Source organism: Pelophylax lessonae (genome assembly GCF_965119305.1).
Source record: "Pelophylax lessonae genome assembly, chromosome: 11".
NCBI classification, from domain to species: domain Eukaryota; kingdom Metazoa; phylum Chordata; class Amphibia; order Anura; family Ranidae; genus Pelophylax; species Pelophylax lessonae.
Genome location: NC_138778.1, coordinates 236,515,125 through 236,541,680, shown reverse-complemented (window position 1 = coordinate 236,541,680; position 26,556 = coordinate 236,515,125). Strand labels below are relative to the sequence as shown.

Genomic DNA, 26,556 nt, shown 5'->3' with positions numbered 1-26,556 from the left:
ACACTCCACGCGGCCGTCATACACACTCCACGCGGCCGTCATCCACACTCCATGCGGCCGTCATCCACACTCCATGCGGCCATCCTACACACTCCATGCGGCCATCCTACACACTCCTTGCGACCATCCTACACACTCCATGCGGCCATCCTACACACTCCATGCGGCCATCCTACACACTCCATGCGGCCATCCTACACACTCCACGCGGCCATCCTACACACTCCTTGCGACCATCCTCCACACTCCATGCGGCCATCCTACACACTCCATGCGGCCATCATCCACACTCCATGCGGCCATCCTACACACTCCATGCGGCCATCCTACACACTAGATTTTACAGGAATAGAAATGCTCAGATCTATAGAAGGGGCCCCTGGACGGGGGAGGGTTAAATCTTTTTCAGCTGCAGCTGGAACATCTGGCGGCGCACTGACTGAGAATTGTGGGAAGTCACATCTGGAGCCACTCAGGAAACCGCGCCTCCCCCACTACCTCAGAACTACAAGTACCAGCAAGGATAAACCCCGTCAGCCCTTCTCCAGGGTGACCGTCACATGACCTGTACATGGGGGGAAGGGGGGGTCACCATGACCAGGGTTAGTTGGGGAGTCACTAGGACCGGGGTTAGTTGGGGGGGTCACTATAACCAGGGTTAGTTGGGGGGGGTCACTAGGACCAGGGTTAGAGTGGGAGTCACTAGGATCGAGGTTAGTTGGGGGGGTCACCATGACCGGGGTTAGTTGGGGGGGGTCACCATGACCGGGGTTAGTTGGGGGGGGTCACCATGACCGGGGTTAGTTGGGGGGGTCACTATAACCAGGGTTAGTTGGGGGGGGTCACTAGGACCAGGGTTAGTTAGGGGGGTCAATAGGACCAGGGTTAGAGTGGGAGTCACTAGGATCGAGGTTAGTTGGGGGGGTCACCATGACCGGGGTTAGTTGGGGGGGTCACCATGACCGGGGTTAGTTGGGGGGGTCACTATAACCAGGGTTAGTTGGGGGGGGTCACTAGGACCGGGGTTAGTTGGGGGGGGTCACTAGGACCAGGGTTAGTTAGGGGGGTCAATAGGACCAAGGTTAGTTGGGGGGGTCACCATGACCGGGGTTAGTTGGGGGGGTCACCATGACCGGGGTTAGTTGGGGGGGTCACCATGACCGGGGTTAGTTGGGGGGGTCACCATGACCGGGGTTAGTTGGGGGGGTCACTATAACCGGGGTTAGTTGGGGGGGGTCACTAGGACCAGGGTTAGTTGGGGGGGGTCACCATGACCGGGGTTAGTTGGGGGGGGGTCACCATGACCGGGGTTAGTTGGGGGGGTCACTAGGACCGGGGTTAGTTGGGGGGGTCACTAGAACCGGGGTTAGTTGGGGGGGTCACTATGACCGGGGTTAGTTGGGGGGTCACCATGACCGGGGTTAGTTGGGGGGGTCACCATGACCGGGGTTAGTTGGGGGGTCACTATAACCAGGGTTAGTTGGGGGGGGTCACTAGGACCGGGGTTAGTTGGGGGGGGTCACTATAACCAGGGTTAGTTGGGGGGGTCACTAGGACCAGGGTTAGTTAGGGGGGTCAATAGGACCAGGGTTAGAGTGGGAGTCACTAGGATCGAGGTTAGTTGGGGGGGTCACCATGACCAGGGTTAGTTGGGGGGGGTCACCATGACCGGGGTTAGTTGGGGGGGGTCACCATGACCGGGGTTAGTTGGGGGGGTCACTATAACCAGGGTTAGTTGGGGGGGTCACTAGGACCAGGGTTAGTTGGGGGGGGGGTCACCATGACCGGGGTTAGTTGGGGGGGGGTCACCATGACCGGGGTTAGTTGGGGGGGGGTCACCATGACCGGGGTTAGTTGGGGGGGTCACTAGGACCGGGGTTAGTTGGGGGGGTCACTATAACCAGGGTTAGTTGGGGGGGGTCACCATGACCGGGGTTAGTTGGGGGGGTCACTATAACCAGGGTTAGTTGGGGGGGGGTCACTAGGACCGGGGTTAGTTGGGGGGGGTCACTAGGACCGGGGTTAGTTGGGGGGGGTCACCATGACCAGGGTTAGTTGGGGGGGTCACTAGGACCGGGGTTAGTTGGGGGGGGGTCACCATGACCGGGGTTAGTTGGGGGGGTCACTAGGACCGGGGTTAGTTGGGGGGGGTCACTAGGACCGAGGTTAGTTAGGGGGGTCACTATAACCAGGGTTAGTTGGGGGGTCACTAGGACCGGGGTTAGTTGGGGGGGTCACTAGGACTGAGGTTAGTTAGGGGGGTCACTATAACCAGGGTTAGTTGGGGGGGTCACCATGACCGGGGTTAGTTGGGGGGAGGGGGGGTTACTATTTTGAGGGTTAGTTGGGGGGAGGGGGGGTCACTATGACTATGGTTAGTTGGGGGGAGGGGGGTTACTATTTTGAGGGTTAGTTGGGGGGAGGGGGGGGTCACTATGACCAGGGTTAGTTGGGGGGTCACTAGGACCGGGGTTAGTTGGGGGGGTCACTATAACCAGGGTTAGTTGGGGGGGTCACTAGGACCAGGGTTAGTTGGGGGGGTCACTAGGACCGAGGTTAGTTAGGGGGGTCACTAGGACCGGGGTTAGTTGGGGGGGTCACTATAACCAGGGTTAGTTGGGGGGGTCACTAGGACCAGGGTTAGTTGGGGGGGTCACTAGAACCGAGGTTAGTTAGGGGGGTCACTAGGACCAGGGTTAGTTGGGGGGGTCACTAGGACCGAGGTTAGTTAGGGGGGTCACTATAACCAGGGTTAGTTGGGGGGATCACCATGACCGGGGTTAGTTGGGGGGAAGGGGGTCACCATGACCGGGGTTAGTTGGGGGGAGGGGGGGTTACTATTTTGAGGGTTAGTTGGGGGGAGGGGGGGTCACTATGACCATGGTTAGTTGGGGGGAGGGGGGTTACTATTTTGAGGGTTAGTTGGGGGAAGGGGGGTCACTATGACCGGGGTTAGTTGGGGGGTGGTCACTAGGACCAGGGTTAGTTGGGGGGAAGGGGGTCACCATGACCGGGGTTAGTTGGGGGGGAAGGGGGTCACTATGACCGGGGTTAGTTGGGGGGGAAGGGGGTCACTATGACCGGGGTTAGTTGGGGGGGGGGGTCACTATGACCAGGGTTAGTTGGGGGGAGGGGGGGTTACTATTTTGAGGGTTAGTTGGGGGGAGGGGGGGTTACTATTTTGAGGGTTAGTTGGGGGGGAGGGGGGTCACTATGACCGGGGTTAGTTGGGGGGAGGGGGGGGGTTACTATTTTGAGGGTTAGTGGGGGGGAGGGGGGGTTACTATTTTGAGGGTTAGTTGGGGGGTGGTCACTAGGACCAGGGTTAGTTGAGGGGGGGGGGGGGTCACTATGACCATGGTTAGTTGAGGGGGGGGGGTATGATCAGTATAACTTGTAGGAGCTGATTGGACCATTTTGTGCGACTTACTCTTCCTTCCCGGTGAAGGTGTAGGAGCGGATCCAGGGGCTCGGCACGGACAGGCGGGGTGCAAAGGTCAGGGGAGGCAGGAATGTGGAGAGCGACCCCTCCAATGTATGGGGGTTCCCACACACCGCGTACTCCGTCTTACACATGTACGGACACTTCGCAAAGAAGCAGACATTTCCCGCTGAGGAGAGAAAGGAGGACATCAGTGATCCCCAAATAGAGGAGGAGAATCCCTGTCTATGGAGATCGCACAGGATCCCCCGTCTATGGAGATCACACAGGATCCCCCGTCTATGGAGATCGCACAGGATCCCCCGTCTATGGAGATCGCACAGGATCCCCGTCTCTATGGAGATCACACAGGATCCCCCGTCTATGGAGATCGCACAGGATCCCCCGTCTATGGAGATCACACAGGATCCCCCGTCTATGGAGATCGCACAGGATCCCCGTCTATGGAGATCGCACATGATCCCCATCTATGGAGATCGCACAGGATCCCCGTCTCTATGGAGATCACACAGGATCCCCGTCTCTATGGAGATCGCACAGGATCCCCGTCTCTATGGAGATCGCACAGGATCCCCATCTATGCAGATCGCACAGGATCCCCATCTATGCAGATCGCACAGGATCCCCGTCTATGCAGATTGCACAGGATCCCCGTCTATGGAGATTGCACAGGATCCCCATCTATGGAGATCGCACAGGATCCCCCGTCTATGGAGATCGCACAGGATCCCCCGTCTATGGAGATCGCACAGGATCCCCCGTCTCTATGGAGATCGCACAGGATCCCCGTCTATGGAGATCGCACAGGATCCCCGTCTCTATGGAGATCGCACAGGATCCCCGTCTATGGAGATCGCACAGGATCCCCGTCTATGGAGATCGCACAGGATCCCCCGTCTCTATGGAGATCGCACAGGATCACCGTCTATGGAGATCGCACAGGATCCCCCGTCTCTATGGAGATCGCACAGGATCACCGTCTATGGAGATCGCACAGGATCCCCGTCTCTATGGAGATCGCACAGGATCCCCGTCTCTATGGAGATCGCACAGGATCCCCGTCTCTATGGAGATCGCACAGGATCCCCGTCTCTATGGAGATCGCACAGGATCCCCGTCTATGGAGATCGCACAGGATCCCCCGTCTCTATGGAGATCGCACAGGATCACCGTCTATGGAGATCGCACAGGATCCCCGTCTATGGAGATCGCACAGGATCCCCCGTCTCTATGGAGATTGCACAGGATCACCGTCTATGGAGATCGCACAGGATCCCCCGTCTCTATGGAGATCGCACAGGATCCCCCGTCTATGGAGATCGCACAGGATCACCGTCTATGGAGATCGCACAGGATCCCCGTCTCTATGGAGATCGCACAGGATCCCCGTCTATGGAGATCGCACAGGATCCCCCGTCTCTATGGAGATCGCACAGGATCCCCGTCTCTATGGAGATCGCACAGGATCCCCGTCTCTATGGAGATCGCACAGGATCCCCGTCTCTATGGAGATCGCACAGGATCACCGTCTATGGAGATCGCACAGGATCCCCCGTCTCTATGGAGATCGCACAGGATCACCGTCTATGGAGATCGCACAGGATCCCCCGTCTCTATGGAGATCGCACAGGATCCCCGTATCTATGGAGATCGCACAGGATCCCCGTCTATGGAGATCGCACAGGATCCCCCGTCTCTATGGAGATCGCACAGGATCCCCCGTCTCTATGGAGATCGCACAGGATCCCCGTCTCTATGGAGATCGCACAGGATCCCCGTCTCTATGGAGATCGCACAGGATCCCCGTCTCTATGGAGATCGCACAGGATCCCCGTCTCTATGGAGATCGCACAGGATCCCCGTCTCTATGGAGATCGCACAGGATCCCCGTCTCTATGGAGATCGCACAGGATCCCCGTCTATGGAGATCGCACAGGATCCCCGTCTATGGAGATCGCACAGGATGCCCGTCTATGGAGATCGCACAGGATCCCCCGTCTATGGAGATCGCACAGGATCCCCGTCTATGGAGATCGCACAGGATCCCCCGTCTATGGAGATCGCACAGGATCCCCGTCTCTATGGAGATCGCACAGGATCCCCGTCTATGGAGATCGCACAGGATCCCCCGTCTATGGAGATCGCACAGGATCCCCGTCTATGGAGATCGCACAGGATCCCCGTCTATGGAGATCGCACAGGATGCCCGTCTATGGAGATCGCACAGGATCCCCCGTCTATGGAGATCGCACAGGATCCCCCGTCTATGGAGATCGCACAGGATCCCCGTCTCTATGGAGATCGCACAGGATCCCCGTCTCTATGGAGATCGCACAGGATCCCCGTCTCTATGGAGATCGCACAGGATCCCCGTCTCTATGGAGATCGCACAGGATCCCCGTCTCTATGGAGATCGCACAGGATCCCCCGTCTATGGAGATCGCACAGGATCCCCCGTCTATGGAGATCGCACAGGATCCCCCGTCTATGGAGATCGCACAGGATCCCCCGTCTATGGAGATCGCACAGGATCCCAGTCTATGGAGATCACACAGGATCCCCGTCTATGGAGATTGCACAGGATCCCCGTCTCTATGGAGATCGCACAGGATCCCCGTCTCTATGGAGATCGCACAGGATCCCCATCTATGCAGATCGCACAGGATCCCCGTCTATGCAGATCGCACAGGATCCCCGTCTATGGAGATCGCACAGGATCCCCGTCTATGGAGATCGCACAGGATCCCCGTCTATGGAGATCGCACAGGATCCCCCGTCTATGGAGATCGCACAGGATCCCCGTCTCTATGGAGATCGCACAGGATCCCCGTCTATGCAGATCGCACAGGATCCCCGTCTATGCAGATCGCACAGGATCCCCGTCTATGCAGATCGCACAGGATCCCCGTCTATGGAGATCGCACAGGATCCCCGTCTATGGAGATCGCACAGGATCCCCCGTCTATGGAGATCGCACAGGATCCCCCGTCTATGGAGATCGCACAGGATCCCCGTCTCTATGGAGATCGCACAGGATCCCCGTCTATGCAGATCGCACAGGATCCCCGTCTATGCAGATCGCACAGGATCCCCGTCTATGCAGATCGCACAGGATCCCCGTCTATGGAGATCGCACAGGATCCCCGTCTATGGAGATCGCACAGGATCCCCCGTCTATGGAGATCGCACAGGATCCCCGTCTCTATGGAGATCGCACAGGATCCCCGTCTATGCAGATCGCACAGGATCCCCGTCTCTATGGAGATTGCACAGGATCCCCGTCTCTATGGAGATTGCACAGGATCCCCGTCTCTATGGAGATCGCACAGGATCCCCGTCTCTATGGAGATCGCACAGGATCCCCGTCTATGCAGATCGCACAGGATCCCCGTCTCTATGGAGATTGCACAGGATCCCCGTCTCTATGGAGATCGCACAGGATCCCCGTCTCTATGGAGATCGCACAGGATCCCCGTCTATGCAGATCGCACAGGATCCCCGTCTCTATGGAGATTGCACAGGATCCCCGTCTCTATGGAGATTGCACAGGATCCCCGTCTCTATGGAGATCGCACAGGATCCCCGTCTCTATGGAGATCGCACAGGATCCCCGTCTATGCAGATCGCACAGGATCCCCGTCTCTATGGAGATTGCACAGGATCCCCGTCTCTATGGAGATCGCACAGGATCCCCGTCTCTATGGATTTCTCTCAGGGTCAATGCCCACCCCCATACCTGGAGAGACGAAGAAGACATTGTCCAAATAAGCATTGCTGGCCTCCAGGATGTCGCGGGTCACATTGACTAATCGGCCAGAAACCGGAGGAACTCGCCGGAAGTCCAGAACCCTGGAGAGGGAAAAGACGAGAATCATCACTGGAGGAAACCATTACAACGCGAGGAAAGAGTTCCTGAAGGACTTACCGGTCCAGGTGGAAGGCCGCTATCTCCGCGTTGTGTCGCTGGAAGTCCACAAAGTAAAAGAAATCTTCTGGGGTTTGCTCATCTCGGCTCTGCCTTAGGATGGAGAACACAAGAGCTAGCACTTCAAAGAGCAAGGAAAGTGAGGGCTACAACTGGGGGGGGGGGGGGGGTCATAACGCAGAGATCTGACTCCAATACCTCATTGGCTTAAACATGGCTTTCCCGAAATCCTGGAAACGCAGAACCAACTTCAGGTGAGTCCCGCTTGGCTTCACAACTACAAAGAAGAGATACGAAAGAGATTGTGAAACAATCTATTACCATCCCTGCCTCAACAATCCAATCACATCCAATCAGGAGGGCCATTGTACATCCAATCAGGAGGGCCATTGTACATCCAATCAGGGGGGCCATTGTACATCCAATCATGGGGGGCCATTGTACATCCAATCATGGGGGGCCATTGTACATCCAATCATGGGGGGCCATTGTACATCCAATCATGGGGGGCCATTGTACATCCAATCAGGAGGGCCATTGTACATCCAATCATGGGGGGCCATTGTACATCCAATCAGGGGGGCCATTGTACATCCAATCATGGGGGCCCTCCTTAAACGTCTATACCTGAAGGTACTCCACCCTAAACGTCCATACCTGGAGGCACGCCTCCCTAAACGTCTATACCTGGAGGCACGCCACCCTAAACGTCTATACCTGGAGGAACGCCACCCTAAACGTCTATACCTGGAGGTACGCCACCCTAAACGTCTATACCTGGAGGAACGCCACCCTAAACGTCTATACCTGGAGGTACGCCACCCTAAACGTCTATACCTGGAGGAACGCCACCCTAAACGTCTATACCTGGAGGCACGCCACCCTAAACGTCCATACCTGGAGGTACGCCTCCCTAAACGTCCATACCTGGAGGCACGCCTCCCTAAACATCTATACCTGGAGGTACGCCTCCCTAAACATCTATACCTGGAGGAACGCCACCCTAAACGTCTATACCCGGAGGAACGCCACCCTAAACATCTATACCTGGAGGTACGCCTCCCTAAACGTCCATACCTGGAGGTAAGCCTCCCTAAACGTCCATACCTGGAGGCACGCCTCCCTAAACGTCTATACCTGGAGGAACGCCACCCTAAACATCTATACCTGGAGGTACGCCTCCCTAAACGTCCATACCTGGAGGTAAGCCTCCCTAAACGTCCATACCTGGAGGCACGCCTCCCTAAACGTCTATACCTGGAGGAACGCCACCCTAAACGTCTATACCTGGAGGTACGCCTCCCTAAACGTCTATACCTGGAGGTACGCCTCCCTAAACGTCCATACCTGGAGGCACGCCTCCCTAAACGTCTATACCTGGAGGAACGCCACCCTAAACATCTATACCTGGAGGTACGCCTCCCTAAACGTCTATACCTGGAGGTACGCCACCCTAAACGTCTATACCTGGAGGTACGCCTCCCTAAACGTCTATACCTGGAGGCACGCCTCCCTAAACGTCCATACCTGGAGGAACTCCACCCTAAACGTCCATACCTGGAGGTACGCCTCCCTAAACGTCTATACCTGGAGGTACGCCACCCTAAACATCTATACCTGAAGGTACGCCACCCTAAACGTCTATACCTGGAGGAACGCCACCCTAAACATCTATACCTGGAGGTACACCACCCTAAACGTCTATACCTGGAGGTACGCCACCCTAAACGTCCATACCTGGAGGTACGCCTCCCTAAACGTCCATACCTGGAGGTACGCCTCCCTAAACGTCCATACCTTGAGGAACGCCACCCTAAACGTCTATACCTGGAGGCACGCCACCCTAAACGTCTATACCTGGAGGTACGCCTCCCTAAACGTCCATACCTGGAGGCACGCCTCCCTAAACGTCTATACCCGGAGGCACACCACCCTAAACGTCTATACCTGGAGGCACGCCACCCTAAACGTCTATACCTGGAGGAACGCCTCCCTAAACGTCTATACCTGGAGGAACGCCACCCTAAACGTCTATACCCGGAGGCACGCCTCCCTAAACGTCTATACCCGGAGGCACACCACCCTAAACGTCTATACCTGGAGGAACGCCACCCTAAACGTCTATACCCGGAGGCACACCACCCTAAACATCTATACCTGGAGGCACGCCTCCCTAAACGTCTATACCCGGAGGCACACCACCCTAAACGTCTATACCTGGAGGTACGCCTCCCTAAACGTCTATACCCGGAGGCACACCACCCTAAACGTCTATACCTGGAGGAACGCCTCCCTAAACGTCTATACCCGGAGGCACACCACCCTAAACGTCTATACCTGGAGGCACGCCTCCCTAAACGTCCATACCTGGAGGCACACCACCCTAAACATCTATACCTGGAGGTACGCCTCCCTAAACGTCTATACCTGGAGGTACGCCACCCTAAACATCTATACCTGAAGGTACGCCACCCTAAACATCTATACCTGGAGGTACGCCACCCTAAACGTCTATACCTGGAGGAACGCCACCCTAAACATCTATATATGGAGGTACGCCTCCCTAAACGTCCATACCTGGAGGTACGCCTCCCTAAACGTCCATACCTGGAGGAACGCCACCCTAAACGTCTATACCTGGAGGCACGCCACCCTAAACGTCTATACCTGGAGGTACGCCTCCCTAAACGTCCATACCTGGAGGCACGCCTCCCTAAACGTCTATACCCGGAGGCACACCACCCTAAACGTCTATACCTGGAGGCACGCCACCCTAAACGTCTATACCTGGAGGAACGCCTCCCTAAACGTCTATACCTGGAGGTACGCCTCCCTAAACGTCTATACCCGGAGGCACACCACCCTAAACATCTATACCTGGAGGTACGCCTCCCTAAACGTCTATACCCGGAGGCACACCACCCTAAACGTCTATACCTGGAGGTACGCCTCCCTAAACGTCTATACCCGGAGGCACACCACCCTAAACGTCTATACCTGGAGGAACGCCTCCCTAAACGTCTATACCCGGAGGCACACCACCCTAAACGTCTATACCTGGAGGTACGCCTCCCTAAACGTCTATACCTGGAGGTACGCCTCCCTAAACGTCTATACCCGGAGGCACACCACCCTAAACGTCTATACCTGGAGGTACGCCTCCCTAAACGTCTATACCCGGAGGCACACCACCCTAAACGTCTATACCTGGAGGAACGCCTCCCTAAACGTCTATACCCGGAGGCACACCACCCTAAACGTCTATACCTGGAGGTACGCCTCCCTAAACGTCCATACCTGGAGGTAAGCCTCCCTAAACGTCCATACCTGGAGGCACGCCTCCCTAAACGTCTATACCTGGAGGAACGCCACCCTAAACATCTATACCTGGAGGTACGCCTCCCTAAACGTCTATACCTGGAGGTACGCCACCCTAAACGTCTATACCTGGAGGAACTCCACCCTAATTGTCCATACCTGGAGGTACGCCTCCCTAAACGTCTATACCTGGAGGTACGCCTCCCTAAACGTCTATACCTGGAGGTACGCCTCCCTAAACGTCTATACCTGGAGGTACGCCTCCCTAAACGTCTATACCTGGAGGTACGCCACCCTAAACGTCTATACCTGGAGGTACGCCTCCCTAAACGTCTATACCTGGAGGTACGCCTCCCTAAACGTCTATACCTGGAGGTACGCCACCCTAAACATCTATACCTGAAGGTACGCCTCCCTAAACGTCTATACCTGGAGGAACGCCACCCTAAACATCTATATATGGAGGTACGCCTCCCTAAACGTCCATACCTGGAGGAACGCCACCCTAAACATCTATATATGGAGGTACGCCTCCCTAAACGTCCATACCTGGAGGTACGCCTCCCTAAACGTCCATACCTGGAGGAACGCCACCCTAAACGTCTATACCTGGAGGCACGCCACCCTAAACGTCTATACCTGGAGGAACGCCACCCTAAACATCTATACCTGGAGGTACGCCTCCCTAAACGTCCATACCTGGAGGCACGCCTCCCTAAACGTCTATACCCGGAGGCACACCACCCTAAACGTCTATACCTGGAGGCACGCCACCCTAAACGTCTATACCTGGAGGAACGCCTCCCTAAACGTCTATACCTGGAGGTACGCCTCCCTAAACGTCTATACCCGGAGGCACACCACCCTAAACGTCTATACCTGGAGGTACGCCTCCCTAAACGTCTATACCCGGAGGCACACCACCCTAAACGTCTATACCTGGAGGTACGCCTCCCTAAACGTCTATACCCGGAGGAACGCCACCCTAAACGTCTATACCCGGAGGCACGCCTCCCTAAACGTCTATACCTGGAGGAACGCCACCCTAAACGTCTATACCCGGAGGCACGCCTCCCTAAACGTCTATACCCGGAGGCACACCACCCTAAACGTCTATACCTGGAGGAACGCCACCCTAAACGTCTATACCCGGAGGCACACCACCCTAAACATCTATACCTGGAGGCACGCCTCCCTAAACGTCTATACCCGGAGGCACACCACCCTAAACGTCTATACCTGGAGGTACGCCTCCCTAAACGTCTATACCCGGAGGCACACCACCCTAAACGTCTATACCTGGAGGAACGCCTCCCTAAACGTCTATACCCGGAGGCACACCACCCTAAACGTCTATACCTGGAGGTACGCCTCCCTAAACGTCTATACCCGGAGGCACACCACCCTAAACGTCTATACCTGGAGGTACGCCTCCCTAAACGTCTATACCCGGAGGCACGCCACCCTAAACGTCTATACCCAGAGGCACGCCACCCTAAACGTCTATACCCGGAGGCACGCCTCCCTAAACGTCTATACCCGGAGGCACACCACCCTAAACGTCTATACCCGGAGGCACGCCTCCCTAAACGTCTATACCCGGAGGCACACCACCCTAAACGTCTATACCTGGAGGCACGCCTCCCTAAATGTCTATACCTGGAGGCACGCCACCCTAAACGTCTATACCTGGCGGAACGCCTCCCTAAACGTCTTTACCCGGAGGCACACCACCGTAAACGTTAGCCCTTAGAGGCATGAAGCCCTAAACCTCTGTACCTGGAGGCACGCAGCCCTAAACGTCGGCTCCTGGAGGCACGCAGCCCTACACATCTATACCTGGAGGCACGCCATCCTAAACGTCCATACCTGGAGGAACGCCACCCTAAACGTCCATACCTGGAGGAACGCCACCCTAAACGTCCATACCCGGAGGCACACCACCCTAAACGTCCATACCTGGAGGTACGCCTCCCTAAACGTCTATACCTGGAGGCACGCCTCCCTAAACGTCTATACCTGGAGGCACGCCTCCCTAAACGTCCATACCTGGAGGAACGCCACCCTAAACGTCTATACCTGGAGGCACGCCACCCTAAACGTCTATACCTGGAGGCACGCCACCCTAAACGTCTATACCTGGAGGCACGCCACCCTATACGTCTATACCTGGAGGAACGCCACCCTAAACATCTATACCTGGAGGTACGCCTCCCTAAACGTCCATACCTGGAGGCACGCCTCCCTAAACGTCTATACCCGGAGGCACACCACCCTAAACGTCTATACCTGGAGGCACGCCACCCTAAACGTCTATACCTGGAGGAACGCCTCCCTAAACGTCTATACCTGGAGGTACGCCTCCCTAAACGTCCATACCTGGAGGCACGCCTCCCTAAACGTCTATACCCGGAGGCACACCACCCTAAACGTCTATACCCAGAGGCACGCCACCCTAAACGTCTATACCTGGAGGAACGCCACCCTAAACGTCTATACCCGGAGGCACGCCTCCCTAAACGTCTATACCCGGAGGCACACCACCCTAAACGTCTATACCTGGAGGAACGCCTCCCTAAACGTCTATACCTGGAGGTACGCCTCCCTAAACGTCCATACCTGGAGGCACGCCTCCCTAAACGTCTATACCCGGAGGCACACCACCCTAAACGTCTATACCCAGAGGCACGCCACCCTAAACGTCTATACCTGGAGGAACGCCACCCTAAACGTCTATACCCGGAGGCACGCCTCCCTAAACGTCTATACCCGGAGGCACGCCACCCTAAACGTCTATACCTGGAGGCACGCCACCCTAAACGTCTATACCTGGAGGAACGCCTCCCTAAACGTCTATACCTGGAGGTACGCCTCCCTAAACGTCCATACCTGGAGGCACGCCTCCCTAAACGTCTATACCCGGAGGCACACCACCCTAAACGTCTATACCCAGAGGCACGCCACCCTAAACGTCTATACCTGGAGGAACGCCACCCTAAACGTCTATACCCGGAGGCACGCCTCCCTAAACGTCTATACCCGGAGGCACACCACCCTAAACGTCTATACCTGGAGGAACGCCACCCTAAACGTCTATACCCGGAGGCACACCACCCTAAACATCTATACCTGGAGGCACGCCTCCCTAAATGTCTATACCTGGAGGTACGCCTCCCTAAATGTCTATACCTGGAGGTACGCCTCCCTAAATGTCTATACCTGGAGGCACGCCACCCTAAACGTCTATACCTGGAGGTACACCACCCTAAATGTCTATACCTGGAGGCACGCCACCCTAAACGTCTATACCTGGCGGAACGCCTCCCTAAACGTCTTTACCCGGAGGCACACCACCGTAAACGTTAGCCCTTAGAGGCATGAAGCCCTAAACCTCTGTACCTGGAGGCACTCCGCCCTAAACATCTATACCTGGAGGCACGCAGCCCTAAACGTCGGCTCCTGGAGGCACGCAGCCCTACACATCTATACCCGGAGGCACACCGCCCTAAACGGTGGCTCCTGGAGGCACATAGGTCATAATGTTGGCTCCTGGAGGCACGCAGGTCTAAACGTCGGCTCCTCTAGGCACGCCGCCCTAAATGTCGGCTCCTGGAGGCACACCGCCCTAAACCAGTGTTTCTCAACCTTTTTTTTTTTTAAGGCACCCTTTACAATTTTGAAGACTCATTCCAAAGATGTTATCCATGCTGGGCAGAGGCTAACAGATCTCTGCCCTGCCCTGTTGTCAGCACTCGCTGCATCCACCATAAGACCTCCGCATCCAAGACCGTGGGTGCAGGTGAGCAACGCACACTATTACTGTGCCACATTGTCTATTCTTCAGTCAGGATTTCCAGACAGTCAGCTGGTACTTCTGGACATTCCCAGGCAAGGAGAGCCCAGCCCTGGCGCTGAGCAGAGTCTAGCAGTCTTCTGTAGGCGATCTCCAGCTCCCATTCCTGAACGGTCAGAAACTCCATATCTTCCAGTGCCCAGAACACTTCCGAGATGTTCAGAATCTTTTCTCTGTAATGCATAATTTCCTCTAACCGCCACTCCAACTCGTTCCCAAAGTTAGGGTCCCCTGACAGCTTCTCATACAACAGTCCACCATAGCCAAAGCCTTCCGTTGGGCTATCATCTGCTATCCAAGGGCATGTTTGGGATACATGCCACCGGAGGGCTCTATAGCTCTCTTCCAACCGCATCTCTGCCCAGACCAGCCTGTTTAACTCAGCTGTCCGTACTGCGACCAGTACCTCTTCTGGATGGAGGGGAGGATTTTTCCCTGGTGGCGCTGTTCAGGAACTAGCGTTTCCTTCCAGAGATCCAAGCGCACAGAATCATGCCATCCTAGCAGGACCTTCTCTGACAATGGTCCCCTGTGCTGTATCTGCATCTCTCGCAACCTCCTTCCGAATTCCTCTTCCATGGAGGCTGATATCTGTACCTCTCCTCTTCTGCTATCCGGACCTTGGATCCCGATGGAGGTTTGGATGTCCCAGACTGCAGGAAACATCCCAACAATTTGCCACCAATGTAACGGAACCTCAACCCACACTGTACTTGTGGTCTTCCGTCAGTATACGGCTTCCTTGCAGTCATGAACATAGATATCACATCCTAGCCGCCCCCATACAAACCTAGCCGACAACTTAGCTTGTACAAGTTAAGGAACCTTCACCTTCTCGGATAAGAACGGTTTATTAAAAACACAGGCACAAAGAGATATACACTGTGGGACAACCCCCTTAGCAGCCAATCCACATACACACATACGTACATCCCATAATAGGTTGATCTTAAGGCAGACAGAAACAATAGAACAATGGAATACAGGCACTTGATCCAACAATATTCAAGCAATCTGAAAGTGAAATTGTTATCTTTATATATTTCCTGAGGGACATTGTTCAGAAATATTATTGCCCCAAGTGAAAGAGGCCCTTCATTCTTTCCACACAAACCACACATATAGAACCCAGGATAACCGGGGTCACACAAACCACACATATAGAACCCAGGATAACCGGGGTCACACAAACCACACATATAGAACCCAGGATAACCAGGGTCACACAAACCACACATATAGAACCCAGGATAACCGGGGTCACACAAACCACACATATAGAACCCAGGATAACCGGGGTCACACAAACCACACATATAGAACCCAGGATATCCGGGGTCACACAAACCACACATATAGAACCCAGGATAACCGGGGTCACACAAACCACACATATAGAACCCAGGATAACCGGGGTCACACAAACCACACATATAGAACCCAGGATAACCGGGGTCACACAAACCACACATATAGAACCCAGGATATCCGGGGTCACACAAACCACACATATAGAACCCAGGATAACCGGGGTCACACAAACCACACATATAGAACCCAGGATAACCGGGGTCACACAAACCACACATATAGAACCCAGGATAACCGGGGTCACACGAAAATGCTGAGTCCGGTGTGGTTGTACAGTGAGTATGATTAGTGCAGACCAGACTGGGGCTCTTGGTCACCCTGTGCCCCTAATAGACACAGGGTGACTTACACATAAGAGGGGCCGGAGAAGCTGGACAAAGAGTTTCCTGACCTCTCTAAAGTAATCTGGGTTCCACGAGCCCCCCAACCAAAGTGACTCCCGTCACACGCAGCCACACTTTTCACAGATTTATTTGTATCATTTATCATTTTCCTTCCCCTTCACAATTATGGCCACTTTGTGTCGGTCTATCACATAAAATCCCAATAAAATACATTTACGTTTTTGGTTGTAACATGACAAAATGGAAATTTCAAGGGGTGTGAATACTTTTTCAAGGCACTGTATGTATATATACCCCCTCCCCCTCTCTCTCTCTGTATATTATTCTGCATACCTGAAAATCGATCAATCCCAATGTACTGACGGCTAATCTCATTTCTTGAGGCCCAAAATCGCCAGGACAGTACAAACACCCCAAATCACCCCTTTATGGGAAGTAGACAGTTGGAGAGATTTAGTGGCACGAACCGCACTGGTGGGATCAAACCAAACTGATTGTGTGACCCCTTCCTGCAAAGCTCTGATTGGCTGCTGTGGAAGATCACTTACTCTGGCTGCAGTCACACTCTCCGTTCAGAGCCTTCTCATCCGGACTGTATTCTGCAAGACATGGAGAGCAAGAGGATCAAACACATGGAGTTATACCGCCCCCCTCTGCCCACTGCTGCTCCTCTCTGCCCCCCTCTGTCCACTACCGCCCCCCTCTGTTCACTGCCACTCCTCTCTGCCCCCTCTGTCAGCTACCACTCCCCTCTGTCCACTGCCGCTCCTCTCTGCCCCCTCTGTCCACTACCGCCCCCCTCTGCCCACTACCGCTCCCCTCTGTCCACTACCGCTCCTCTCTGCCCCTTCTGTCCACTACCGCTCCCCTCTGTCCACTGCCGCTCCTCTCTGCCCCCTCTGTCCACTACCGCTCCCCTCTGTCCACTGCCGCTCCTCTCTGCCCCTTCTGTCCACTACTGCTCCCCTCTGTCCACTGCCGCTCCTCTCTGCCCCCTCTGTCCACTACCACTCCCCTCTGTCCACTGCCGCTCCTCTCTGCCCCCTCTGTCCACTACCGCTCCCCTCTGTCCACTGCCGCTCCCCTCTGTCCACTGCCGCTCCCCTCTGTCCACTGCCGCTCCCCTCTGCCCCTTCTGTCCACTGCCGCTCCCCTCTGTCCACTGCCACTCCTCTCTGCCCCTTCTGTCCACTACCGCTCCCCTCTGTCCACTGCCGCTCCTCTCTTCCCCCTCTGTCCACTACCACTCCCCTCTGTCCACTGCCGCTCCTCTCTGCTCCCTCTTTCAGCTACCACTCCCCTCTGTCCACTGCTGCTCCTCTCTGCCCCCTCTGTCCACTAACGCCCCCCTCTGTCCACTGCCGCTCCTCTCTGCCCCCTCTGTCAGCTACCACACCCCTCTGTCCACTGCCGCTCCTCTCTTCCCCCTCTGTCCACTACCGCCCCCCTCTGTCCACTGCCGCTCCTCTCTGCCCCCTCTGTCAGCTACCGCTCCCTTCTGCCCACTACCGCTCCCCTCTGTCCACTGCTGCTCCTCTCTGCCCCTTCTGTCCACTACTGCTCCCCTCTGTCCATTGCCGCTCCTCTCTGCCCCCTCTGTCCACTACCGCTCCCCTCTGTCCACTGCCGCTCCTCTCTGCCCCCTCTCTCCACTACCGCTCCCCTCTACCAAATACCGCTCCCCTCTGTCCACTACCCCCGCTCTGCCCATTACCGCTCCCCCTGTTCACTACCGTTCCTCTCTGCCCACTACCGCTCCCCTCTGTCCACTACCCCCCCTCTGCCCATTACCGCTCCCCCTGTTCACTACCGTTCCTCTCTGCCCAATACCGCTCCCCTCTGCCCATTACCGCTCCCCCTGTTCACTACCGTTCCTCTCTGCCCAATACCGCTCCCCTCTGTCCACTACCCCCCCATCTGCCCATTACCGCTCCCCCTGTTCACTACCGTTCCTCTCTGCCCACTACCGCTCCCCTCTGTACACTACTGCCCACTCTATGCCCACTACCACCCCTCTCTGCCCACTACCACCCCTCTCTGCCCACTACCGCTGCCTTCTGTCCACTACTACCCCCCCTATGCCCACTACCACTCCCCTGTGCCCACTATCGCTCTCCTCTGCCCACTATGGCCCCTCTCTGCCCACCACTGCCCCTCTCTGCCCACCACTGCTCCCCTCTGCCTCCTACCACCCCCTGTGTCCCCTACCGCCCCCCTGTGTCCACTACCGCCCCCTCTGTCCACTACCGAACCCCTCTGTCCACTATCGCACCCCTCTCTTTTCACTACTGCTCTCCTCTGCTCACTAACACCCCCCCCTCTGCTACTGTTCCCCTCTACTCACTACCACTCCCCTTTGGCCACTGCTGCCCCCCTCTGCCCACCACCGCCCCTCTCTGCCCTCCACCACTCCCCTCTGCCCACTACCACTCCCCTCTGCCCACTACTGCCCCTCTCTTTCCACTACTGCTCCCCTCTGCCTACTACCACTCCTTACTGTCCTCTACCGCCCCTCTCTGTCCTCTACCACCCTTCTCTGTCCACTATTACCCCCTCTGCCCACCACTGTTCCCCTCTGCCCACTACCTCTCCCCTCTACAGCTCCCCTCTGCCCACTACCATTCCCTTCTGCCCACTACCGCTCCCCTCTGTGCACTACCGCTCCTCTCTGCACACTACCACTCCTCTCTACCCACTACAGCCCCTCTCTGCCCACTACCGCTCCCCTCTGCCCACTACCATTCCCTTCTGTGCACTACCGATCCCCTCTGCTCACCACCACTCCCTTCTGCCCACTACCACCTCCCTCTGCTCACTACCACCTCCCCTCTGTCCACTACTGATCTCCTCTGCCCACTACCACCCCCCTCTGACCACTCTCCTCTGCCCACCACCTCTCTCCTCTGCCCCCTACCGCCCCTCTCTGCCCACTACCACCCCTCTGCCTACTACCGCTCCCCTCTGCTCACTGCCACCCCCCTCTGCCCTTCACCTGCACTGTCACCCCCCTCTGCCCTTCACCTGCACTGTCACCCCCCTCCGGACAGATCCATACTGATACTGATGATCCATACTGATGCAGAGTATTGCACCTCTGTCCTCTGGAGAGAGGTCTATCATGCATGCAGTGAAGGCACCGGAGACAGTTAATGATCAGTGTGAATGGTGGATCTGGCAGACGTATAATTAGAGGAGACTTGTTAATCACAGGTGTCATCTGCACTGTCTGATCTCTTCCATACAACATGTGCGACGTGTCAGAGCTCCAAGAAAACGTGCTTATATCTCCCATAGAAGTGCCAGGGGGGTGGAATAGTCCCATCACGGTGTTAGGGGGGGGGGGGGTAGAATAGTCCCATAGAGGTGTCCAGGGGCGGTGAAATAGTCCCATAGAGGTGTCGGGGGGGGGTGGACTAGTCTAATTGAGGTGTCGGGGGGGGGGGGGGGGTGGAATAGTCCCCATAGAGGTGTTTGGGTAGGAGGGGTGGAATAGTCCCCATAGCGGTGTTGGGGGGTAGGGTGGTGGAATAGTCCCCGTACAGTTGTTGGGGGGAGGGGGTGAAATAGTCCCCATAGAGGTGTTGTGGGGAGGGGGGGGAAATAGTCCCCATAGAGGTGTTGGGGGGAGGGGGGTGAAATAGTCCCCATAGAGGTGCCAAGGGGGGATGGATTACTCTCCACAGAGGTGTAGGGGGAAGGGGGGGTGGAATAGTCCCCATAGAGGTGTCGGGAAGGAGGGGGCGTGGAATAGTCTCTATATAGGTGTCGGGAAGGAGGGGGGGGTGGAATAGTCGACATAGAGGTGTCGGGAAGGAGGGGGGGGGGTGGAATAGTCTCTATATAGGTGTCGGGGGGAGGGTGGTGGAATAGTCCCCATAGAGCTGTGGGGATGGTTGAATAGTCCCCATTGAGGTGTTGGGGGGTTGTTATAGTCCCCAGAGAGGTATCGGGGGGAGGTCGAATTGTCCCCATAGAGGTGTTGTGGGGTAGGAGGGACGGCAGAGTCCCGAAAGAGGTGTCGGGGGGAGGAATAGTCCCCATAGAGGTGTCGGGGGGAGGGGGGGGAATAGTCCCCATAGAGGTGTCGGGGGTGAAATAGTCCCCATAGAGGTGTCGGGGGGGGGGAGGTGTGGTGGAATAGTCCCCATAGAGGTGTTGGGGAGGGTTGAATAGTCCCCATAGAGGTGTTGGGGGGGAGGGGGGGTGGTAAAGTCCCCATAGAGGTGTTGGGGGAGGGGGCAGAATAGTCCCCATAGAGGAGTTGGGGGGGGGGGGAAAGGGGGATAGGGATAGAATAATCCCCATAGAGGTGTCGGGGGAGGTGAAATAGTCCCCATACAGGTGTCGGGGGGGTGGAATAGTCCCCATACAGGTGTCACGGTGGTGGAATAGTCCCCATAGAGGTGCCTGGGGGGAATAGTGCCCATAGAGGTGCCTGGGGGGAATAGTCCCCATAGAGGTGCCTGGGGGGAATAGTCCCCATAGAGGTGTCGGAGGGGAGGGGGGGTGGAATAGTCCCCATAGAGGTGTCAGGGGGGGTGGAATAGTCCCCATAGAGGTGCCTGGGTGGAATAGTCCCCATAGAGGTGCCTGGGGGGGAATAGTCCCCATAGAGGTGCCTGGGGGGGAATAGTCCCCATAGAAGTGTCATAGGGGAGGGGTGGTGGAATAGTCCCCATAGAGGTTTCGGAGGGGAGGGGGGGTGGAATAGTCCCCATAGAGGTGTCGGAGGGGAGGCGGGGGTGGAATAGTCCCCATAGAGGTGTCAGGGGAGGGGGGTGTAATAGTCCCCATAGAGGTGTCAGGGGGGGTGTAATAGTCCCCATAGAGGTGTCAGGGGGGGTGGAATAGTCCCCATAGAGGTGTCGGGGGGGGTGGAATTGTCCATCTTACCTGCACCTATAATGGTCACATTATTCAGGTCACGAAGCAGCTGGTCCACCACTGGGCTGTGCCGGGGGTAGAGCGCCTCCTTACTGATCCCCAGATGGAACTGCAGCCAGGAGGTGCTGAGACTGAATTGGGCCTCCAGCAGGGAGGTGTCGAGGTTCTGATCTGTGAGCTGCGTCCTCCGCCGTCTGTAAGAAAGGACAACAAACCTCTCAATGCAGGAGCTCAGACTGGGAGCTGGAAGAGGTCATAGCAGATTATGGAAGGCAGTCATTGTGTTTAATGGCTGGATAGGGGGATTATGTCTTCATCCATCCATCCCTCCATCCATCCCTCAATGTCTCCATCCACCCATCTATCCCTCTCCATCCATCCATGTCTTCATCCATCCATCTCTCCATCCATCCATCCATGTCTCCATCCATCCCTCCATGTCTTCATCCATCCATCTCTCCCTCTCCATCCATCCATGTCTCCATCCACCCATCCCTCCATCCATCCCTCCATGTCTCCATCCACCCATCTCTCCCTCTCCATCCATCCATGTCTCCATCCACCCATCCCTCCATCCATCCCTCCATGTCTCCATCCACCCATCTCTCCCTCTCCATCCATCCATGTCTCCATCCACCCATCCCTCCATCCATCCCTCCATGTCTCCATCCATCCATGTCTCCATCCATCCCTCCATGTCTCCATCCACCCATCCCTCCATCCATCCCTCCATGTCTCCATCCACCCATCCCTCCATCCATCCCTCCATATCTCCATCCACCCATCTCTCCCTCTCCATTCATCCATGTCTCCATCCACCCATCCCTCCATCCATCCCTCCATGTCTCCATCCACCCATCTCTCCCTCTCCATCCATCCATGTCTCCATCCACCCATCCCTCCATCCATCCCTCCATGTCTCCATCCACCCATCTCTCCCTCTCCATCCATCCATGTCTCCCTCTCCATCCATGTCTCCATCCATCCCTCCATGTCTCCATCCATCCATCCATGTCTCCATCCACCCATCGCTTCCTCGCCATCCATCCATCCATCCATCCATCTCTCCCTCTCCACCCATACATGTCTCCATCAACTTATCTCTATCTCTCCATCCATGTCTGTATGCTTTATTTTGATGAGAAATCACTTTGAACCCTTCCAGCCTTTCTAGCCGTGGCCATCTTGAGTAAAAGCAGAAGATTCATGTAACATTTACTTCATGGAATCCATCTGCCCTTAGCTCAGGCATGCAGGCAGGAGAGTGTGCTTAGCTGAGAAAGCCCCTCCCCCCTCTTCTCCCCTCCTGGATGACATAATTGCCCAGGTCTGGAAACCAGGAAGGAACTGAAGAAATGTTTTAAAAAAAAGTTTAACACCAGAAAATAGGAAGCACTTTTCCTCTCTATGTACTAATGATGAGAGGAGGATTACACAGAGTCAGTGCTGATTGGAGAGTGAAGTTCCTTGTTTTGGAACTCAGATTCTGCCACCTCCAGGAGGACGGGACACTAGCAAACAATACATCTGTAGCCCCTCCTACTCCCTCATTTCTTGCTCATGTCATTGGACAGTTTCTCCTCAGGTCTGTTTTACATTTCTTCTGCTTTGTGGTCGGATTCCTCCAATTCTTCCTGGTTATTGAGGTTCTTCAGAAGTTCCCCAGCACCCTCCCAGGTTGATTCCAGAGACGTTTGATCATTTCTGACTCAGATTCAAAGTCTCATTAATCTACCTCTGAGAAGAGTATTCTTGAGGCATCGGAGTCTTCTACCGTATTTGTCATCCCATGACAGAAAAGGTTAGATCCCTCAAAAATGAGCTCTCCACTGCTGGGGTGGAGCCCTTCTTAAATAGGAAAATGTGGAACAAATGTCTGGGACTTTCGTTGTGATGGATTGCATTGAACGTTCGTCCTTCATGGGTCTGATGTCTAAAAAGATGCAGTGAGCACTCTTCCGAAGTGGCCTTTGAATGCTTTTTCCTCTCCAGGCCTACCCTTCCCTCTCCGAGCCTACCCTTCCCTCTCCGGACCTACCCTTCCCTCTCCGGGCCTACCCTTCCCTCTCCTACCCTTCCCTCTCCTACCCTTCCCTCTCCGGGCCTACCCTTCCCTCTCCGGGCCTACCCTTCCCTCTCCGAGCCTACCCTTCCCTCTCCGGGCCTACCCTTCCCTCTCCGGGCCTACCCTTCCCTCTCCGGGCCTACCCTTCCCTCTCCGAGCCTACCCTTCCCTCTCCGGACCTACCCTTCCCTCTCCGGGCCTACCCTTCCCTCTCCGGGCCTACCCTTCCCTCTCCGGGCCTACCCTTCCCTCTCCGGACCTACCCTTCCCTCTCCGGGCCTACCCTTCCCTCTCCGGGCCTACCCTTCCCTCTCCGGGCCTACCCTTCCCTCTCCTACCCTTCCCTCTCCTACCCTTCCCTCTCCGGGCCTACCCATCCCTCTCCTACCCTTCCCTCTCCGGGCCTACCCTTCCCTCTCCGGGCCTACCCTTCCCTCTCCTACCCTTCCCTCCAGGCCTACTGTGGCAAACACAGCCACTGTATATTGTCCTTCGTGTATGCATTAGGTTTATTGCATGTGTATACCTTTAAGAACCAAGTGTTTGTAATGTAATGCTACAGCCCATCCCCCCCCCTCCTGTTTCTGTGTCTAATTGTGTGGATTCATGACACATAGACAATGGTCTGGACTGGAGACATCTCTCCGCAGGGGGTGTGTATTGAGAGACTGCCTGTTTCAATGTACAAATATTCAGTCCCCCATGTGGTCCGCTGCTGTACAGCCCCTGGAATGTCTGTGGGGAAGCCCCTTGCATGGGGAATCCCATAAATACTGAAAGCCTGTGAATAAAAGTTGTTGTTGACTCCCAGCCTATGTGTCGTCTAGTTCTTGGGAGGGAAGGATGGTATAACGCTACCTGGATTGTTGCATGCTGTACCGGCCTATTTGGAATATTACCTGTTTTCCTGTCTATCAGCGGAGACCATGTAGATTAAACTACCTCTCCGCTACACCTACCCTTCCCTCTCCAGGCCTACCCTTCCCTCTCCAGGCCTACACTTCCCTCTCCAGGCCTACACTTCCCTCTCCAGGCCTACACTTCCCTCTCCAGGCCTACCCTTCCCTCTCCAGGCCTACCCTTCCCTCTCCAGGCCTACCCTTCCCTCTCCAGGCCTACCCTTCCCTCTCCAGGCCTACCCTTCCCTCTCCAGGCCTGCCCTTCCCTCTCCAGGCCTGCCCTTCCCTCTCCAGGCCTGCCCTTCCCTCTCCAGGCCTACCCTTCCCTCTCCAGGCCTACCCTTCCCTCTCCAGGCCTGCCCTTCCCTCTCCAGGCCTGCCCTTCCCTCTCCAGGCCTACACTTCCCTCTCCAGGCCTACACTTCCATCTCCAGGCCTACACTTCCATCTCCAGGCCTACACTTCCCTCTCCAGGCCTACACTTCCATCTCCAGGCCTACACTTCCATCTCCAGGCCTACACTTCCATCTCCAGGCCTACACTTCCCTCTCCAGGCCTGCCCTTCCCTCTCCAGGCCTGCCCTTCCCTCTCCAGGCCTGCCCTTCACTCTTCAGGCCTATCCTTGCCTCTCCAGGCCTGCCCTTCATATCATGGATGCCACAGGAGGCCGGAGAAGACTCCTGCTTTGGTGTGTATGTTGGTAGAAGGTCTAAGGAAAGGCTATGTTCCTCCCATCCTTCATCTTTACATGCTTCTGTGGTGGGTACCCCTAGGCCCTTTGAGCTTGAGTCCCAGGCAGCCCATGAGGCTTAAAGCCAAAGACTGGCTCTGCATGAGGGCTTATCTCCACTTCTAAAAGTGGGGGCCGACTGTGTTCTTGGGTAGTTTGCCTCTGACACTAGGGTGCAGAGAGCGCCCTTGTAGACCCACAGGCTACTCCTTTTTCTAGGACACCCCTTTCCACTGCTAATTCTGGCCTCCTTTGTACTTTGGTACCGGTTGGTGCACCTTCAGCGGTCTCCTTGGGTTCCTCCCAACCCCGGACCCTGCAGTCCAGCCCAGGCGTTATTGGTTGTAGAAGCTGCACCATACTTGGGCCTTCGCTATTTTCCTCAGGAAATTCCCCAGTCCCTGGGACAGGAAAAGCCCTTCTTGGTAGACTGTAGTGCCTCTCCTGTCCAGAGGGACCCCTGATAAGTGATAAACCCCCTCTTCTTGTTATAACATTGTGACGGGTCCGGTACAATCATCTTATCCAAAAACATCTGAACCCCGTGGATCCCATGCCCGGTACACACTGCACCTCGCCCACCGTCCCATGCCCGGTACACGCTGCACCTCGCCCACCGTCCCATGCCCGGTACACGCTGCACCTCGCCCACCGTCCCATGCCCGGTACATGCTGCCCCTCCCCCTCCATCCCATGCCCAGTACACACTGCCCCTTGCCCTCCATCCCATGCCCCGGTACACGCTGCACCTCGTCCACCGTCCCATGCCCGGTACACGCTGCACCTCGCCCACCGTCTCATGCCCGGTACACACTGCCCCTTGCCCTCCATCCCATGCCCGGTACACACTGCCCCTTGCCCTCCATCCCATGCCCAGTATGCGCTGCCCCTCGATCTCCGTCCCATGCCCGGTACATGCTGCCCCTCGATCTCCGTCCCATGCCCGGTACATGCTGCCCCTCCCCCTCCATCCCATGCCCAGTACGCGCTGCCCCTCGATCTCCGTCCCATGCCCAGTACGCGCTGCCCCTCGATCTCCGTCCCATGCCCGGTACATGCTGCCCCTCCCCCTCCATCCCATGCCCAGTACGCGCTGCCCCTCGATCTCTGTCCCAAGCCCGATACACGCTGCCCCTCGCCCTCCATCTTGTGCCTGGTAAACGCTGCCCCCCCCGCCCTCTGTTCCGAGCTCAGTACACGCTGACCCCGCCCTCCGTCGTGTTCCCGATACACGCTGCCCCTCGGCCTCCATCTTGTGCCTGGTAAACGCTGCCCCTCACCCTCCAGCCAGTGCTCAGAAAACATGCTACCCCTCCCACTCTGTCCCATGCCAGGTACACGCTGCCCCTCACCCTCCTCTCAGAGCGGTCACTCTGACAAAGGTCACCTCCTTATCAGGAACACGCCGGCCCTGTGCAGAGATATCACCATCATAAAGGGGAACTCCTACTATACCGAGAATTCACCCCTGACACCAGATGTGTGACTGACAACCTGTAAGTCTATGACTCCGCCCAGAAATCACATGACCCCTGACACCCCACACACTAAGGAGACACCCAGAGATCACATGACCCCTGACACCCCACACACTAAGGAGACACCCAGAGATCACATGACCCCTGACACCCCGCACACTAAGGAGACACCCAGAGATCACATGACCCCTGACACCCCGCACACTAAGGAGACACCCAGAGATCACATGACCCCTGACACCCCACA

At 56.1% G+C, this 26,556-nt stretch overlaps 1 protein-coding gene across 1 annotated transcript in view; it reads right to left on the bottom strand.

Moving 5' to 3' along the window:
- FAM20A (FAM20A golgi associated secretory pathway pseudokinase) overlaps positions 1-26,556 on the bottom strand; it is a 61,123-nt gene that overhangs the window by 14,176 nt on the left and 20,391 nt on the right. Inside the window, exons 2-7 of the mRNA XM_082271688.1 lie at positions 21,147-21,331; positions 16,802-16,852; positions 7,566-7,644; positions 7,368-7,460; positions 7,179-7,291; positions 3,431-3,611 (exon numbers count right to left, since the gene is read on the bottom strand). Coding sequence (XP_082127814.1) covers positions 3,431-3,611; positions 7,179-7,291; positions 7,368-7,460; positions 7,566-7,644; positions 16,802-16,852; positions 21,147-21,331 — 702 coding nt within the window. The remainder of the gene's footprint in view (positions 1-3,430; positions 3,612-7,178; positions 7,292-7,367; positions 7,461-7,565; positions 7,645-16,801; positions 16,853-21,146; positions 21,332-26,556) is intronic.